The sequence below is a fragment of the Saccostrea echinata genome, unplaced genomic scaffold (assembly GCF_033153115.1).
Source record: "Saccostrea echinata isolate AGI-Se365-2 ecotype Australia unplaced genomic scaffold, CSIRO_AGI_Sech_v1 ptg000001l, whole genome shotgun sequence".
Lineage (NCBI taxonomy): Eukaryota > Metazoa > Mollusca > Bivalvia > Ostreida > Ostreidae > Saccostrea > Saccostrea echinata.
Window position 1 is genome coordinate 31820339 of NW_026889750.1, and position 20958 is coordinate 31841296.

At 32.6% G+C, this 20958-nt stretch overlaps 1 protein-coding gene across 4 annotated transcripts in view; it reads right to left on the reverse strand.

Annotated features, from left to right (window-relative positions):
* LOC133189714 (rho GTPase-activating protein 39-like) overlaps window positions 1-20958 on the reverse strand; it is a 60489-nt gene that overhangs the window by 27160 nt on the left and 12371 nt on the right. For 3 of the 4 annotated variants that reach the window (XM_061325129.1, XM_061325117.1, XM_061325124.1), the window contains exon 3: window positions 11-149. In XM_061325129.1, coding sequence (XP_061181113.1) covers window positions 11-149 — 139 coding nt within the window. Of the gene's footprint in view, window positions 1-10; window positions 150-8061; window positions 8187-20958 lie in introns of those variants that run through there. The other variant, XM_061325137.1, reaches the window with a different exon arrangement.

A 20958-nucleotide genomic window follows, 5' to 3' on the forward strand; every position in this document is an offset into this window, starting at 1 on the left:
TTAGACTTACCTGTAACTTGGCGAGAGGGATAATATCACAGTTCTGAGGGCGGTGCCAGACAGTTTTCTGACTGGTGGCATTGTAGTAGTAGAAGCGGGATGTATTGGGGTCAAAAAGCTCCCACCACTGGTTATTATCTGTCTTCTTTCTGTAGATGAAAAAAACAAAGCAGTCAGAAAGACTGGATAAAAAGTCTCACCAGTTTCTTCATTCAACGGTTTTTCCCTGATTATAATGGTCAGCTATGTTTTAGACACCCCAAGTTATTTGAAGCATTAGTGAAATAACAGACCAACATCATAAATTGAGGACCAAGCCAGCAATTCTCAACATGATTATAGATTCAAGAGGATTTTACTTCCTTATTTTTCTTTTTGATTGATGGTAAAAACCTAACTTGATCTCTAGAGTCAATACTTATGAATTAACATCAGTAAAAGAAAATATTTTTAATCCTTCATTAAATAAGTATCTGGAAAAACTCATTACATCTGGATCACATAGTATTAAATTGGTACATAAAAATAGTTATATCGTTAACCAATAAATTTATCCATGGTGAAAACAAATTAATACAACACTGGGCACTTAGTCTGTAGACAGATTGACTAAGGATTGACTGTTTTAATGAGGCAATTTTGTTATCAGAAGCTTTTGAAGTATAAGGGTCTGCATTTAAAACAGATGTGTTGTTAGAGTTTTGATTTTTTATAACATTCACAATACCACAATTTATTCTGGTAGTAAAAGCTCCCTGATATGAGTAATGCTCAATAAGCCATCTTATTCTGGAATGATTCAAACCTCCAACAAAGTCTCATTTATATATCAAGTAAAACAAACCATAGCAGTGTAAGGAGATACTGAATCTAACAATAGAAGCTTATGTTCCAATTCAAAATTGAAGTACTCCTTTTAGAAATTCTGACAAAATTTTCTCTCATACTTTTTTTTAAATGAATAATGTTATTCAATAATTTAATCAAACATAAACTAACAAACTGGGTCAATATATTTTTATTCGTAATTTCAACAATCAAGTCCAAGTTTAGATTTGTGCAGCATGCCCCTCTTGTTAAATTTTCCTGATACACCCCATCTAATCCTGAGTTGGGAGTTTCTTGATATCTTGGCAGTTCCTCCTTATTCATGATCACTAAGAGATCCTTTATCATATTTCTTTATTAGCAGCATAAGCCCTAAACCAGTTTGGCAAATGTTGCAACTCCCCCAAGAATTTATACTTGTAACACGGAGTCAGAAGACCTGAGGGTACACCCTGGAATATGACGGTCTATTTTTATCACAAACTTGATGGGATATGGGATACACCCTCCAACCAAAAGTTGTATCACTATGTATCTAATACTTAAAGGTCATACAACTTCTTTACTTCAAGCTGCAGGGGAAAAAAAAGAAGAAAATTCAGTCTTAATTTCATGCTTGTTGCATATCAAATCAAAAATCTTAAAAATTTAAGCACAATGGTAAATCTAAATATCTTAATCATCAGACTAAGCATCACATTTTGTGTATCCAATGAAATCTGACAATCCAGTAGGCATCACAGCTAAATCCTTCAATCAAGTCTGGGTTTTAATTCTCTACAGCTATCTAGCTGTCCTTGGCAATCATCATTAAGAGCCAGTCTGCGAGAAAACCATGCAAAATTCAAAAAATCGTCCAAATGGAAGGTTGCAACATAGGATTTATTAGTGGCTTAAAATTTTATACATAAAAGTAGAAGTCAAAATATCTACAAAAAAATGTCAAACCTCGCATCTATTTTTAGTAACAGCTCATTTGCATATTTATCGAAAATCACACTAAATTATATGGAAAAACCATACAAACTGATTAATTCAAAAGGTGACCTTCTGCCATCAGTTTATTTTCAGATTTTGTTTTGTTTTCAAAATCATGGTCTTATTTATACAATTAATGTAGAAAAAAGTAATTCAAATGAATGTTTAAGTTTTTAAAGGTCTATTTATAGATCCTAAATCAATGAGTATGATTTTTTAGCCATTTTTAGATGCAATTTTCTCCCAAGACCAAGTAAAACATTAAATTAAATTAAGTGTTATCTTTAGAATGGTCTAAGGTCTACTACGTATTAAAATATTGAGCTTGGGAAATAATATCTACATGTTGAAAATTAACTTTGAAATACCATACTTCGCTACAATTTCACATATTTTAAATAACAGTCTATTATCATATTTATAGACTATTTCTTAAATATCTAAATGAAAAAAAAAGAAGATTCTAAATCTAACATATTTTTAAAGATATGAATAACTGATTTAGATACTTCATATAAATTTTTATTGCTTATTTTACCCCCTGCAACCAATTTCCTGGAGTTAAATTGTTATCTCCCCTTGTTGGAACTCTTTAGTATTATTGGGTAAAAATGACAGGTATATCAACATGGAATAAAGAAGGTCATGTGTGATCATTTTATATGAACCTAGGGAGTTGTTGTGGAGCATCATTGCACTATGAATGGAAAAACTCATTTTTAAGATCAACAACAATCCAGCTTAAACAAGCAAATAGTGTGTAGAAATGGAAATTGTGATAAACTCTACTTGCTAAAACCAATATATGCTTTAAAACATTCATGATTACGTTTTGTTTACTGGAGAGACGGCTAACATTGTGCATGTATGGGGATAGAAGGATCATCCTAAAACAAGCACGGACAAAGCAAGTATCGTGATATACGTCTACAATATTCCAGGCTTCGGGGCCACCAACGCTAAGATTTTCTCAAATCTGAGATTTCTCAGAAAATTTGAGTTTTTCTCACCAAACTGTGCCACCAAACAAATATTTTCTCAAACTCAGACTAGTCTTTTGAGTTTTTTCTCAAATCTGAGATTTTTTCTCAAGTCTGAGATTTTTCTCAAACATGTGTGCCACCAACGTTTTTTCCGACTCAGCTGAGAAAAAAATCTGAGATTTCTCAGAAAATCTTGAGATTGGTACATAGTAGTCTCAAATAAAATCTCACAGAATTATTTTATGGTAAAATGGTTGCAAATATTATGACAGTGCATAGTTTAATCCATGAATACACGAAATTAACATGCAAGCACAGAAAGCATGTAAATTTCTCCCAAAAGAAAATCATCCTAGCTGTGATATACCATATTTAAGAAATTGGGGGGGGGGGGGGGGGGGGTCTTACGCACATGTAAAAAAAAATCTTATTATATTGTCCACGCATTGAAATAGTGCATTTGAAACTTTACGAAAAGAAAAAAAAGAAAGAAAATACGAAAAAAATGAAGAATTAAAGCAATATTTTTGTGGCACGTTATACATAACATGTATATCTTCATTCATACAGGAATTAATTTAATTAAATAAATTCATATTTGAGTGTGCTACATGTATTTGTGGTTAGGCAAATTTATTAATTAACGATGTACATGTATATCAGAAAAGGAAATAAGACTAGATAAAATACCAAACCTCCACAGCCTCTTTGTTCTTTCTCCGGAAGTTATTTTTTACTTGTACAATATACGCACTTATTCGCCAGTGTAAATTATAAGCAAATATTAAAGGAATATTGTCTAAAATTCTGTGTAAAAAATATTGTTAAGATTTCGAAATAATTTATAAATCACAATTTGTTAATCACTGTTGATAGCAGTCTATTTAATTTGATTCTTAACAAAATCTAAAAAAATAAAAAAAATAATAAAAATCATTGAGAATTGAGATCTACTTTATACTCACAATGCATCACACAAACAAAAACCCTTGACCGTTCATATTCTTTAAAAGAATAAGCCTGACTTATTCTAAAGTGCATTTATAAATCACGACAACTCTAACAAACAAATTCTATAGTAAAATATAGTTTACTATTGTATTTTTTTGTTAGGGAACAACCTACAGTCTTTTTTTTTTAATATGACCAGTTACATTTTGAAATAAAATTTAAAAAAAAAAAACAAAACAAAAAAACAAGTATGGTCCTAAATGACCTTCGTTTCAAACATTACATGATTACACCGTTAAACTTTTATTTACGATAAGTTAATCGTTACTTTATAAGCGTATGTGAGACTGATTTGGGTTTCCAATGTAACGACGTATATTCACTACCGGTATATTCGTTGTAATCATATCTAAATAAAAAAAAAATCTGTGACATTTTTTCACAGGGGATCGTAGTATGTAGCCTCCTCTCTGTTTCTCTGACATTTTCTAACAGGGAATAGGGCCTAGTGGAAAAAGCGACGTGTTTCTTAGCCTCGTCTCTTCACATGTCCGTAGTTCAATGTCAGTTTTTTCTTTCTTCGGGGGAAAGGGGGGGGGCTGATATTACTGACAATAAAACTGGGATCATGTAAAACCAAGCATACATATGTTACCCGCCACTGGACACATTTTCTGTCGCAACTCAGTTATGCACAAATTTTATGAAACACTCAAGAAAATTATGATGTGAGAAAATTAGCTATATATCGGGCATTTGATCGGCTAGGAAAAAAATTACTCAGTGTTTATTTCTTAAGGCTGAGTTGACAGTATTTAAATCATTATTTCGGTGGTAAAATTTATTTCCTTTGACCGCTTTAAATAATCTTTTTTTTTTTTGAAAAAAATTATTCTTAATAGGGACAAAAAGCCCCTAAACCTAAAGTATTTTTGCAATGGAGAATAAAATGCAATAGATATATCTGACATTTTACAAAACAAAATTAAAGAAAGCAAAAATGTGTAATCGACCAACAAATATAGTCTTGATCCGCCTGTCTACTTTTTGTAATCTTCCGACACGTAACGTCACAATGGCGGAAGTGACGCCTTGATGTATATTTTTGTGTGTTTTTGTCGACAGACGAGCCAGAACTATAAAGTTTGGATATGTTTTTGTGTTATTCTTCTGTAGGGATTATTTTACGGGGACTCGGTTAATATTTATTGTCGCAAAGATCGTAATGGAATCCTTTCCGTTGAATGACTCGAAACAGCAAATAAAAGACGAAGGCAGTGGAGAATGTGTATTTCGTGATTATACGCCGAAATATGGCATTAACAACTAACTGAAAGGTAAATCCAATCATTCATTCAACAAATTCGTGCATTATTAGAAAAAAAGGTCGCATATAACAAAGACAATAAGTCTAAGATTTTTCTCAAATCTCAGCTTACGTGAGACGAATCTCAGATATGTTGGTGGCACAGCGTTTTAGGAAAATCTCAGCTGAGGCAGAAATCTAAGATTTGAGGTTGAGATTTGTGCTGAGATTTTTATATGTTGGTGGCCCCGAAGCCAGGTACTCACATAGGATGATTAACATAGTTTTGGTAAAACTTTTCATTCCTTATAAAATATACACATTTTGTATGCCAATTACCAGTTACAATGTAGCGCAGCATGTGTATATGCAGTACAGATATAGTGATACCCATATCAGAAGGATGAGTCCTGAAGAAAATTATCTAAGCAGGCCCTTTGGAAGTAAATTCAGTTTGGGGGGGGGGGGGGCACAGCCATACATTTTTAGTTGTGGGGGGGGGGGACTATCAACTGCCCGAAATTCCTTGACGAGCAAATAAAAAAGGTCATCAGACGTTTTTATTGAGGGGGCACAAGCATATATATAGTAGGTATGTTTTCTATAGTAATCTGTATATCGGCAAAATTATTAAGGGGGGGGGGGGGGGGGGGCAGCCCCCCTGTTCCTACGGCCATGTTCCTATGGCCATGTTGTTCAAAGAGCAAACTTAGTGAAATATTATTTCTAGTACTTGCACTATGATTAAAATGAAAACCTTTGTGAAATTGGACTATATATGTAGAATTTTGTTAAAAAAATATTTACACAAATACAGTTTTTAAGTGAATGTTGAAAATATTGGTATGTTGAAATTACTGGCTAACTCATTTAATCACATAGTTAAAGATTTGGAGTCTAAAACTGAAAAAGGGGGGGGGGTCATTGTTGTCATGGTATGAAGAGTGTAAAATGTAAATTTTGGAATATGCAACAACTAAACACCTCAGAGCCATAAAATTGAATCCCCAGAACCAATTCTTCCCCTCAAACTACAAAATATGATTTAACAGTATATATCATTTTACAAAATCCATTTTAGTAAGATTATAAGAAAAAAACCCAGATTTTAATAAAAACAATTCTTTGATTTTTACTTATGTTCCTCATATCTCAGAATTTTACCATAATGAATCTACATGGATGTATGAAAAATAAGTTCTATGATTTGAAAAAAAAAAAGCTAAACTCCCTTTTGGAGTATTTTGCATAGCACTTCATCATTTTCATGTCAGTATTTTGATAATTCAGAATTGTTATTTTGACAAGAGTGGGCCAATTTAAAATTGACAGAATGCAAACAACTTATCGGAAGCTCAAATGTGTTCAAGTCTCATAATTTATATGTATTGTGAACCATGATGTAATAGAGTCCTCCTGAATTTAAAGACATGTAAATTCCATTTTTTTAATTATAGAGAAACTATCTTACAAAAATGAAAGAAACATGAATATTCAATATGATCGTTGAAAATTTACAAGTAAGCCAAAACAATTTATCATGAATTCATACCATTTCTAAACAATAGGCAAAATGCCAATCCTCAAATTCGGGGTAATTTTTAAATTTTTTAATTAATTTTCATATCTTTTTTTTCAATACTAATTATGGTTACAAAGAAAATGGTAACATTTTTTCTTATCTAACAACAAGTATTTATAATTTAAAGTTCTATATTTGACTTTGTAATCCAATGGAATTTGAATATTTTTTTTGAAAATTGACAATTTGTAAATCTCTATATCTCAATAAATTATGAAATCCCAAGCTTAATATTTTGCAAAGATAATATTTAGAGTTATATTTTGACAATAAGATCAGAAATTATAATTTTGTAGCTTGGTCTTGGAAGATTTTGGCCATTCAATATGTAATAATTTTGTCAATTCTTCAAACTTGGCATTGTGCCAAATTTTAAGAGTTGTCTACCCTTTGATATGTTGCGTATTTGATTATGATAAATGTCAGTTTTAGAAGAACATAGTCATATGTTACTTTAAAATACCTGAAAGGAAATAAAAATTTAATTTTGAGTAAAATAAATCAAATGTAATTTTTACCATTTTGCTTGAATTATTTAAGTGCATTTGCACTTAAATGTGCAAAAAGAAGGTGGCGCTTCCTACGGCTGCTATGTTAGATGATGGAGAATTTTTTTGACTTTTTTGAATTACATGTTATGAAGTCTAACTACCCACCAAATTTCATCAAGATATGACAACCTTCGATTTGGACGGTTTTGCATGGTTTTCTCGCGGACTGGCTCTTAAGAGACAAAGATGCTCAGTTTTTTTAAGCAGTGGTCTCTCAAAAATTGAAAAAAGACAACCCCCCACAATTTGTAATTGTGTATGTTACTTAGGGAACCTAAATACCTCCCCAAGAATGCTTCCTAGATGAAAATAGGTCCCCCATCCCACTGCGAGGTTAATGGGGAGAAAGGCATATTTACCTGCAGTAAAAGATGTACATCTTGTGAAAATACAGAATATCTTTCACATTATACAAGAAGAAAATAGTCTTGCAATAAGAAAAATATTAGTGAACAAATTGCAAAAATTAATTTCTGGCAATCCAGCAAGAATGCACCTTTACCAAAGTGCTGCAGTTTAACGCTCAACATAATATGTAGTTTTTACTGCATTTCATTAATGAATTCTGCATGCTTCAGAGAAATACATTTTCTGCTTTACTTGAAAGCTTGGTACATTCATATGCAACTCCTTTTGCAAATTTCATTTTTTTTTTCTATTAACTTTGCAGGAATAAGAAATATTCACTGCAGCAGAAAGGATATTTCTTTCAATATCATTTACCAGAAAACAAATTCATAAATGCATATTTTGTCTTCATTAATCTCATTTAAATTTGTGTGTAGTTTGCTTTTTAATTATATTAATAATTTGTTTTTACATGAACTTTTACTCTTTCTCATCTAATTCAATTTTACCTGTAAACACCTTAAATATTCTTACCTGTATACATAATCCACCTGGCAAGAATGAGAGGAATGATATTCAAAAGTCTGAGAACTGTAGGTATACATATACATCTGGTGATGAGCCATGGTAAACAATGACCAAATACAACTCTCAAAATTCAATACAGCAAATTAATCAATATTATCTCCTTATCTCAGTTTGTTGAATCATTCCTCAAGATACAAAAAGGAAAATTCTATGCTGTTTGTTTCCTGGAGAAGTGAAAAAAAAAATGCAAAAACTTCTTCTCACATCTCTAAAATCCAATTTGTTTGCAATAAGTGATCAATAATTCATGGAGAACTCTCTAGGAAGTGGAGGAATTTCCTGTCTCCTGAAAAAACCTCAAGGCCTGGTAACCCCTCAGAGCTCATTAAGCGTATCACACTGTCAGACAGGGGATCTGTATTGGCTGTGTATTGGCGTATGTGTGTGTGTGATATCACATTATCACCTACAGCCTCACAGCAACCCCCAGTCATACAACACCTAGGACATCCAATCAAATGAGACGCACACTAATTTATGCCAAAACAGTGACCAGATTAAAGAAACAACCCCTAACTTGGATTTTTTTTTTAATTCAGGAGAATTTTCTTTTTTCACTATAATGTGTACAAGTTGAATATACAATTTATCAAAATGTAAGAACAAATTATTTGAACAGGAAATGCTGCTGAACTTGCCAAATGGATTCTGGCAAGTGTTGAGGAAGAGAAAAATTATTTTTATACAATGACATCTGTTTTTTAAGGGGAAAAACTAAAAAAGAAATAAGCTCAAAAAGCATAAACAATTTTCTTTCCTGCATGTGTTATTACAGTATTATTTTTGTGATACACTTGATTAGTTGGTGATGATACACATTTGTTTACATACTTAGTAATACCTAAACTTTACCAAACAGTAGGGAGTCTGTTTCAAACTCAGATAAACTTCACAAATTTTATCAGGATCCCATATAATTTGTTATTAATGCCTACAAGTTGCAAGTTTTTATTTAAAACATTCTGCATGCACTATAATGAATGATGAACATGAAATCCAGGCAATAAATTTTAAAAGAACTCATGGATTAAAAAATGGTGGGCTTCAGCTTGATAAAAAGACTTCATACTGTGATTTGGGGGATCTCTCTGGGGCCCAGATGGGGAACTTTTACTGATCTAGTACAAAATTTGACAGGTTATCAAGGAAGAAGATACAAGACAGATTGATTTATCATAGAGTGCTGCTAACAGTAACATTGGACCAAAAAATGTTAAAAATAACATGTCTGGGGAAATCAGTTCACCTAAGTTAGAAAGAGAAATGGGGGGAAAAGGCAACTTCAATTACAGCAAACACAGGAACATACAAGATTATTCAGTATTAAGCACTGCCAAATGTGTTGTTGATTTGTCAGTTTTATATGGAAATAATTCTATCTACATGTAAATTAAGAAGAATAATCTATAATATCAAAATAAACTACAACTTCATTACACTGACAGACTAATGCAAGATGAATGCATTAACTTAATTATATGTATTTGATCTTAATCAAAACTGCAATATTCATTGCCCAGAAGTCAGTATTTAAATGCAAAAGCCTGTTGGCATGTCTGCCATGATGTGCCAATGGTGAGGTTTTATTAAATAACAATTTACATATCCATAAATGACTCACTCCAATCTTGGAGTTTGGATCCAGTTTGGATCCTATACATTTTTGTCAGTTAAATATTCCCTGTAATTCTTATCTACACAAAATATTACCAGTAGTAGATTTATATCTTGCTTGATAATTGTCATTTAATACTATTTTCACAACATTTAGATGAATAAGTTGGAAAATGTGTAAACAAAGTACAATGTGCTCTACAAAAGGTAAGCAAATTTTACAAGTCAACAAATCAAGCTAGTTTGTTGTCAAATTGGTAAAACCAGTCAATATATTTTTTCAAATACAGTCAAATACAGTCAAACCTCGTTATCTCAAACTTGATGGGACTGAGGAAAAACTTCAAGATATCCGAGGATTTGAGATATAAAGGGTAAAATACTTAAAGAATTAGTGGTAATGGGACTTCCATATCAGTTCTACATATCCATGGTATTCAAGATATCAGTGTTCCAGATACCTAAGTTCAACTGTATATAAAAGCTGTAAATGTACGAGAATAGTATCTACCATCTTTTACATTTTAGTGTTCTGAAACATACATCTCCCCCTCAACTTAAACAAACTCACATAAAGCAAGGGATGATTTAGAGTGTGGTTAATCTCAATGTGACAAAAAGCCAAGAACAGCCTATAATATAGGTAATCACTGAAAACCTCCCTCTCTCTGTGTGGTTCACAATAAACAGACTCTACATACCAAGTTTTATGACTATATGTTGATCATTGGAATGACTCCTCATTCCCCATCACCTTGTCATCACCTCAGTAATGACCTGACCCACTAACCATTTACCTACTGTGATAAATATCCAATCCTGATCCATTGGCAATGCTAAAGAAAATCTTAAATATGTCAAGGGCAGATAACTCAAGTTCACTAATTTGTTCTATGCATAGAATTCTTATAATTCAAATTTTATTCAAAGCTCATTGATCCCTCCCATATCCTACAGAACCATTTTTGTGAGTCAGTAAACTTTTCTTTCATCAAAACAATCAGGTTATTAATAATGGGCCTTTGACCTGATTGTGAGATTTGAGGAAATGAGGTCTGATGCTGCCATATGCCCTTGGTATATTGTACCTGCTCTATATCAAACAGCTGGAATTTCAAAGGAAATGGAACATAAATGAATTCATTTACAGCACACAGCTTGGCAGAATTATGACTTAATCAATATTTTCCATGAAAATACTTTAAAATTGTACCTAGAAGTCTAGACAAAGGCAATGATTGAATAATTTTACATTAAGGGTATTTTGGGTAAGAAGCCCATTATTATAGGCGTAGGGGTGTTAACAATATGGTCATTATAACCTCATTCATGAAAAATACTGGCTAAATAAATGTGCCGGGGGGGGGGGGGGGGAGGGGGGGTGCCAATGGTCCCAAATCATGTCTTTCATGCAAAGAATCTAAATTTTTATGCACAGATAGATCTTCCTTCTGGCAAAACAAAAGTTGTGTGAGCAGTCTGTGACTCTTTGCTCACAACAGAAATGATGAACAAACTTAGTTTATTAAAGAGTCTGGGTTTTTATAAACTCACAGACAATGAATAAGAAAATAGAGTCTCTTCCATTTAAAATATTTAGCTAATGAAAGACATTCCTCTGGCTCTGTTATGTCACAGTAATTTGTGAGATGTGCTTCAGAAAGTGCTATACTGTGCCTTATCAGTATGAGCAACACTCAAAGCATACATCACAGAGATAGCCTGCTTAACAGTGAGGACTCCACCGTTAATTAACAGAAATTAATTACTAACATCTGTCCCTTGTTACTTATCTGAAATCATCAACAGTTATTTCCCATGATTTCACCTGAACATAAGTTTTCTGTCATTCCTTAGGAAAAACTAGTTCAGTTTGTAGTTATGTGAAATTAGCTATGCAGCATTGTGTAATTTATAAAATAAAAGAAAAGGATTATTAACTAATATACACATGTGCTCATAATTCTCTGTTATTTTATCAACTGATAACTGGGATAAGTGTATTCAAATCAAACAAACAATTTATTTTAAATAGATCAGTTGATATCAAATTCACTTATACTTGTAATTCTCTTTTATTTCATCAAAAGGGGTCAATGTGTTCAAAACAACTTTCCATCAGTTGGTATCAAATTCACTTTTTTCATGTTGCTCGTAGCTTGCATAGAGATAAGTTTGCAATACACAATTTCAAAATAAGAAAGATTCTATTTCCAGGAAGATGCCAACTATTTATCAGAGAAGCTTTGAAGTAGCAGTGCAACTGATCACCCTAGATTTACAATGCCTGATACTGAGGGTTCAGTACAAATCAGTAAGTCATCTGCCCCATTACTGCACCTGGCTCTATCATACATCTTACACAATGTCAGGTACCCAATGACAGCCATTCAACAAAAAAATTGCCAGCATCTTACCGTATGAGTTTATATCTGTCTTGAAATTACAAAATGTCATATGAAATAAAAGATTGCATTTTATATGGAAACGAGCAGTGCACAGTTCACTTTTCTATCACATGCCCACTTATTTTACTAGACAACAAATAATTAGGGACATCACTTCTTGGTTCCTCACAGATAATAAAACAAGTCTGTGTTTGGATCATTCACATTTTTTAAACTCCTTCAAGAAATACTTCAATTTAAATTGTAATACTGAATCTTTAACAGAGAGAAAAACATGCTTTCCATTTGAACTCTGTCAGTTAAAAACATGTATTGAAACTTATAAGAACTATTTACGACCATGACAAACATAACAAAAATTATCTACAAATCCTTTCAACAAACAATGCTGACAATGAATTGAATCAGTATGTGAAAACCAGCTGGGGATGCTCATCTCAGAAGAATTCATTTGTGACTAACTATAACCATCAAAATTTTCAAGAATAAGGTACCATATTTCAGTGTGACTGGATCTACAGTTCTAAAACCCAGGAGCTAGACTGCACTCTTAAATGCAATGTTTATCATGCAATCATTTTCCTTAATTATAAGCTCAGCCAATTTGCTGCAGAATGCAATAATCAAAGAACAGACAGGGATTTTTTTCCCTCCAGAACCATTACTGACTTGTTTAACATCATCCAAAACTGTTCTGAATGACACGGGCTTTTTGCTGGTTGAGGATATCCAACTCATCAAGTAAATTCTAAAATAGCCTCCCCTCCATGATAAAAATCAAGATTCCAATAGTCTGATAAAGAAGCCCCTGTATGTACAGATACCTAACACATCAAACAAGTGTCTTATCAATCCTTCTCAAAGCATCCTCCATACACAAAATTCATAATCTTACACGTCTTTCCTTATCAGTGCTTTCACTGAGAGATTTTCATCTTTCACAAGTTAATGCCTAAAAGTCTCCCCTATCTGTCTGTATTGTTCATAAATCTACACTGCTAACAAGTCATATATTGTTCAAAAAGAAGAAAATACTGAATGCAAAACTGAAATTTCATGAAATTCTACCTTCCAGTAATTCAACCCTTGAGCTGTGTCAAAATCAGGATTTTGCTAAAAAAAAAAATTCATGATGGGAAATTTTTATTCAAGGGAATGAAAAAAAAAATTATCAAAGAAAGTGAAATAATACATGTATACAAAAAAAATTAATCATACCTACTATATCATGCATTCTATGTTTAATATTTAAGATTACACTATCTGAAAACCTTCAATTCTCATGATTCTACTATACAAAAAAACTGAACAATTTTTTCTTAACCTTTCATGTAAACCAAATAAAAATAATGATTTAAAATGAATGACATGAAGACTTACAATCTCCAGTAGAGATTCCCTAGCCCTCTTGGTCTGTAGCCTTGTGTGAACACCATTCTTATTTTACAACAACTGACAATCCTTCATTGTAATACTCTAAACCTTCAATAATTCTGTTTTCCACTGATTCCTAAATGGAGGAGGAATTGGCTTCACCCACTGAATGAACTTCCGGCACTTTACTGAAGTGTCAGACATTTCACATCAACTGCAGGCTATTCCCTTCGACAGCTGGTTACTGTACAAGCTCAGATTCTTGTCTTTGATGCCAATATTTTTCTTTGATGGAAAAAGAATTAAAAAACTTTCTCTTCTTCCACCAGAAACAATGTGAACTAGTAATTTACTAGAATATGTTTATTTGTATAGCTGGTGTGTTTGTATAAGGTTTCCTTTACTCTACTGAGTTTCCTTCATGTGATGAAAAGTTAATCTTATTTACCAACACTAACTGAACCTTTAAGTTTGCCATTCTCAGTAAAGTCAGTCATTCAACTTTGTCTATTCTAAGAAAGTGAAGTGTTTTGTGATTGTACAAGTACTGTAGTTCAAGTTCAATTTATTCACTCACACCAATTAATGGTACATGAGGTTCTATGTACAATATATACAAAAACAACATACAAGATACAACATAATCATTATGCAGCGGTTTTGAAAATTTTGTACTTCAATCCTTTATCTTGATGATCTGAAGCCCAAGGACCTCAGACTTTGGCGAGAAGTTACTCCATATAAACAATATCCTGTATCTGCTTTTGCCAATATAACATAAGTTGATGTGTTTTGGGTGGCATCTCTTGAAGATAATGAGATTAACCTCTGTTTTTGGCTTTGGGGTTTAAACACAGAACAGCTGCTGAAGACATGGGAGCTAGGTGACCTTTGGTGACCCCCCATATGGAATGTGATGCTATCTACCCCCAGCCCTTCTTTGAGGGGCCCAAATGACACGGTTCTTGACTGAGGACATAATTACATGGTTGAAAGGTTGTATGTATCTCTGTTTCATTAATAAACATATTCTCTTGATTAATAAATTATTTATGTCTAAGATTCCATCCAACTAATTCTGGCTCCAGACTTCTAATTTCAGCAGTGATATGACATTGTATTACAAATTATAGCAAACTACCATGATATAAAAGTGGAATACCAATGAAAATGATTGTGTGCTCATTTTTTAAGAATGACTACATCAAACAAGTTTATCACACAGACATGAAAATTTTAGAAAAACTTCATAAATTAAAGGAATCAATTATAAATATTTACATTTCCAATAAATTTCCCCTATGATTCTTTACAAAATAGAATACAGTTCATTTTCTCATGAACTACCATGGATGAGCATGAATATCTCCATTGTTACGTCATAATACCTTACTTGAAGTCAAAACTATAGTGCAAACTGTTTTGCTTTAAAAATGACAGTTGAATGGCGTTATTTGTGGCAAATTATCAGAAAAAATAATGTAAATATAAGAAATGAATTTCATTTTTGAAAATTCATGACTGAGGTACATGAACCACAACGCTTCACGCCGGCATATTTATCATGAAGCGCTAACGCGCTTCATGAAATATGCCGGCGTGAAGCGTCGTAGTTCATGTCCTCATGAATTTTCAAAAATGAAATTCATTTCTTAAATGTTTAGAATCTATTCTGACACAAATTCTCCATGAAGCAAGATTTCCAAACATGTACATGCCATTATTCAAATCTATGCATTTTATCATCATTAAACCATTGCATGACCTGACAAATTGAAGTATAGACTGCATATAACTTTTTTTTTTTTTTTTTTTTTGAGAAATCCCAGGTGACGACACAACATGAATTCCTCCTGAAACAGAATGTAACTCTTGAATACAAAGAATGATAACTCAAATTTCAAACTTGGCACCAAACCCTGAGTTATGTATCTTGACAACCTCCCCCCTCCATTTAGTCTTATTTCTAAAACTTGAATGAAGTATATGGACAGGGTAAACACACATCATTAGCATCATATAAATTATAGGATGGATCACTGAGAGCACAAAAACAGAGTGGAACTGATACCCTCATTCACAACTCAATGAAGAAATTCACCAGGTGCTGCATTTATCTCCCAACTGATGATGCTATTTCTGTAAGCTAATTGTGATGAAATTGTCTATGGGTTTTGTTTACATTACTTTAATTCAAACACTGAACACTCACAGAGTAAACACAGATAATGAACAAATCACCCATTTCATTCAAACCAGTTAAAAATTCTGGATGGTTAATTAATAATGAGGAAAAGTAAAGGTATTGAAAAATTAAAGCTAAGTAAAGAAAAATAAGCAATTTATAAATGCTTTTAGTTTGCAGATTAAGTTATAATACAGCACAAACTAACTTTTGAAACTGTCATGTTTTGTTCTTGAATTTATTCAGAATCCTATAATTTTGCACCATTTCTTTTGCAGATTCATTCACTTGCCTCAACTTAGAATTCCTTATAATACCAAGCCCCATTTTTATTGCCATTGATTATAGCTGTCGGAGCTCAAGTTTGCTCCTAAATTCTTATTTTAGGATCAATAACAAAATAATTACATCAAATTTATAGAGAGAAGTTAAAGAGAACAGGCTGAGGAAGAGAACACTGTTATTTGTAACACACTGCATGAATGTGGGAAATACCATAGATAGATATAGAACCTACAAATCTAACACATCTAACAAAATTTTATTTATTCATGGCAAATTTGAGTCTGACGTCTTTCTTTATTGTGGAAGAAGCCTCAATCTTACAGATGAACTAATATTAGCAACAGTGGGAGAACTTCAAACAGTAAAATTGATTACAAATGAAGGTTAATTTTAGTTTTAATTAAAAAGCTACTGAACAAGGCATGATATCCCTTCAGACATTGGAAAGCTAGCACTTACAAAAGGAATAATTACATTCTGCAAATGCAGCCAATCTAAAATAGAAATCATTTTTACACAAACCTGGTATTTTCCAGAATAAATCTATGTAAAATACATTATACATGTTAAAGAAAAGCAACTTTAATTTGTGTGCCTTTATATTCTAATATTGGAAAATGTTCTATCCTTGTTTACACCATCTGCCATAGTTTCCAGGGAACATTTCAATATGGCCTAAAAATTTATAATCTGACCTGTTGCAATTGGATTACTCTTTGGTGGTTGGTTTTTTTTTTTTTTGATGGGGGAGAGGGGTTTTTCTCTCTCTCTCTCTTTTTCTTTTTTATTATATTTTTATGGCTGAACCTGGAAAAAATTTTATGCGATTCATTTCTATTTTAGATATTAACTTTTTTTGAGTTTTATGAGTTTTTTGAAATTTTGTAAGATCTTCATAAAACTGTGCAATATAAAGCATGTTTGGGTGCAATTTCAAGAGAACTTGACACTGAATTCATGTTTGTATTGGTCAGTGAAAAAGATAAATTAGCTAAAGGTCAAAAGGGTAAAAAAAAAATGTATTATGGATAACATTTGCACACAGTTTAGGCCATAATGTCATAAAAGAGCATCTCAGTAAAAGATTTCTATGTGGATGAAACAGAATGAAAACCAAAAAGGCTTATTTTATATATATATGAATTTTGTTCATATAAATGACCACTACAATGTACTGGTAAGTATTAGAATATGTCTATCATTTTGCAGAAACTTCCATATGTGATGAATTAAAATTTCTACTCTGAGGAAATATACTAACAAACTGCATAAACAGGACATTACCCTAGAGTGTTCCCTCCAAGTGAGGAGGAAGACAAGTCTACTACAGTCCCTGAAACGTTCTACTTTCCCACCTGAACGGTGAGCGAACGCTGAACGAACGGTGAACGAACGCTGAGCGAACGCAGAGCGAACGGTGAGTGAACGATATGTGAACGCTGAACGCAACTTGGTGAACGATGTGTGAACGGTGAACGGTGAGCGAACGCAGAACGCGAACGGAGCGCAAACGCGAACGCAAAGTGAACGGTGAACGAACGGTGAACGCAAGATGAACGATATATTCGGAATGCCTCTGATCTTTTCCTTGCATTGAAACTATTTTATTGTTTTATAATATCAGGTGCCAAAAAAAAAAAAAAAATCAATCAATAATAAATAAGTAAACCAATAAATGAATGAATAAATAAGTCAATAAAATAAATTCTCCAAAATTGTCCTGAGAAAGACGATGCATGCACATTAAGTTTTTAATCACACGATTTTTATCGCATTAAAACATTGCAATTGTTGCCGAACGCTGAAGTATAAGAGATATTTTTTTTTTAGTTGGAAAATAAAAATGTTTATTCTTATTTGATAACAAATCAGAGAAAACTTCTGACTTATAGAATGAATTAAAGTGGTTGTAACATCCATTCATATATCTCCGTGTTAAAGCGATTTCGTGTAAAGTAATGAAAAAAAAAAATTAATAACAAAGGTCAGTGGACGTTTTGCATTTATACGGTCGTATTTTAAATTATTAATACAATAATATATTATGTGTCATTTCTATTTTTCAAAATGATTTATTCAGGGCCGTAGGAAGCAAATTCGTTTTTTTTGGGGGGGGGGGGGGGGGGGGGGGGGCACAGCCATACATTTTCAGTTGATAGTTGAGGGGGCACTACCAAAAATTTCCTGACAAGCAGAAAAAAAAAGGTCATCAGACTTTTTATTGTGGGGGGCACAAGCATATAGTCTATGTTTACTATAATAATCTATATATCGGCAAATTATTGGGGAGGGGGGCACGGCCCCCCTTGCCCCCCCCCCTCGGTTCCTACGGCCATGTTTATTGAGCAGACTTCTACATTTATCTGTAGATGGCCGTGATTATACTCGGACAAGTAATAATTATTTATTAAAAAATATCATATATGGTAATACTAAAACATCACGTTTTCGTATTACCGTATATGATTTTTTTTAAAATAAATAATTATTACACGCCGGGAGCAAGCCCCTGTGCAATACTGAATAAGTAACCGATTTAGGGGGAAAAGGGGGGAGGGGTATTAATCATATCGAATGGCAAACATATAAAGTTACGGTGAAGAAAGATTTTTTTCTCTATAACTATAGACTTTACATATTATAGCAGAAAAAATTCTGTAGTGCATTACATTTAAAATAAATATTTCCTTTAACCACACTATCAATTTAATTCGCTCCAAAGATAATAAATTAACACGATATCCGCAGTACTATGTATAACTCTCAGAACTAGTTCTATCATATTTTCTGTAGTAATTGAAAAAAAAAGTGTTAGAAATAAATATTTTCATAATTTTGCTGCGTAATTATTTGACTTGGATAATTATATCTCCATTAACGATTTGTCGTCTTTAACAAAACAACAAAATGTTGCAGTGTTTGAAGTATTTGCACATTGCCCTTAGTTTAATTTAATATTTCAGCATCGCTCTACATAGGTACAGAATGTGCTTATAACAACATTTATTTTCCAGAGTAATTTAATAAATAACCTAACAGCTAAGTTAGAATAATAAAAATATATATCGTTGATATTTTTCCCCATGAAATAATGATTCTTCAAACACGATATGTTAGTTATTAAATTAAAAAACCTGTAACTCCTAACCTACAAAAAGATAAGTCCTTTCACATCGGAGTTCCGAATGACAATGAAAACTGAACGATAGGTGAACGCTGAACGCAAGGTGAACGCAAAGTGAAAGGAACGAAGAGCGAACGCTGAACGCTTTGTGAACGGTGAACGCGAGCGCACGGTGAATGGTGAACGCAAAACTGTGAACGGAGAGCGAACGGTGAACGCACGGTGAACGAACGGTGAACGCACGCTGAACAAACGGTGAACGAACAGTGAGCGAACGGAAAAATGGGAAAGTAGAACGTTTCAGGGACTGTATCATAACTTTGTCCTTAAGGAGATATGCCACACCAAAAGTTTATTTATGTTTAAAGTATCTCTTCTGACATATTTCTGCATTAATAGACCAATATAAGCTCTTGATTATTTTACATGATTTTTTTTTTTTTTTTTTGTACTTTTGTTAGAGAAAATGGAAAAACTGTTTTTAGTTGCAAATAAGATGTTTTGGGGCTTAAAATTTGCTCTAAATTATTGCATAATATTAATATTCAATGAATTAAATCAAGAAAGGTCAGGTGGACATTTCAGTTTTTTTTTAAATAAAAATTATTTATGAATATGAAAAATTAAACAATATTTGTTAATATATTTTTTAAATCTACAGATAAAATCTTCATAAAGAATTTTACAAATAGAAAATAAATATTAGAAAATTACAAATTACAAACTACAATACTTTATTAGAAATTTGAAAGATTTTTTTTTTTATTTTGCAGTAATTCTTTATTGTGATCAATTTTATTTCAATCTTGTTTGGTGCAAATAATATAATTAATTTTTCTTAAATTTTATATTTCATTCAATATACTTCAAGATACTTTTTACATCCATAAAATAATTTTTTGGTGTGGCATATCTCCTTAATCAACTTTCACATATGACTAGCATCATGGACCTTTTTTATGTCACACAATATTGAAAAATGACCAATCCAAAGACAGACAGACAAATGGAACAGTTACAGTGCTAATAAGAGAGAAAGACAAAATGGAACAGCTATCGTGCTAATCTCAAAGACAGACAAAATGGAACAGCTATAGTGCTAATTTCAGAGACAGAGAAAGACAATATTCTGCTACAGTACTAATCTTGAGAAAGACAAAATGAAACAACTACAGAACTTATCTCAAACACATAGACAAAATGGAACAGCCAAAGTACTAATCTCAGAGACAGACAGACAAATGGAACAACTACAATACTTATCCCAGAAACAAACAGTCACAATGAAACAGCCATAGTACTTATCTTAAAGACAGAGACAAATGGAACAGCTACAGAACTTATCTCAGAACAGAGAAAGACAGACAAATGGAACAGCTACAGAACTTATCCCAGAACAGAGAAAGACAGACAAATGGAACAGCTACAGAACTTATCTCAGAGATAGAGACAGACAAAAGGAATGACTAAAGTACTAATATTAAGAGAAAGATAAAATGGAACACTTGCAGTGCTTAACTCAGGGACAGACCAAATGGAATAGCTACAGTACTAATTTCAGAAAAAGAGACAGACAAACAAAATGGAACAGGTACAATACTAATCTTAGAGACAGACAGACAAAATGGAACAGGTACAGTCAGACAATAGAAAAGCTACAGTACAAATCTCAGAGATATTGTTCATCTGTCCTTGTGTCTCACAGCATTGAGCTTCAGTGTTATCTGTGTTGTTAGTGACCAGTCAATTTATAGACAGATAAGCTACACAGTGATTACTGAAACCACGGCTCTCAATGGAGGACATTTCCAGAATCTTAACCTTACAGGAGAAGGTTCTTATTGTACATCATG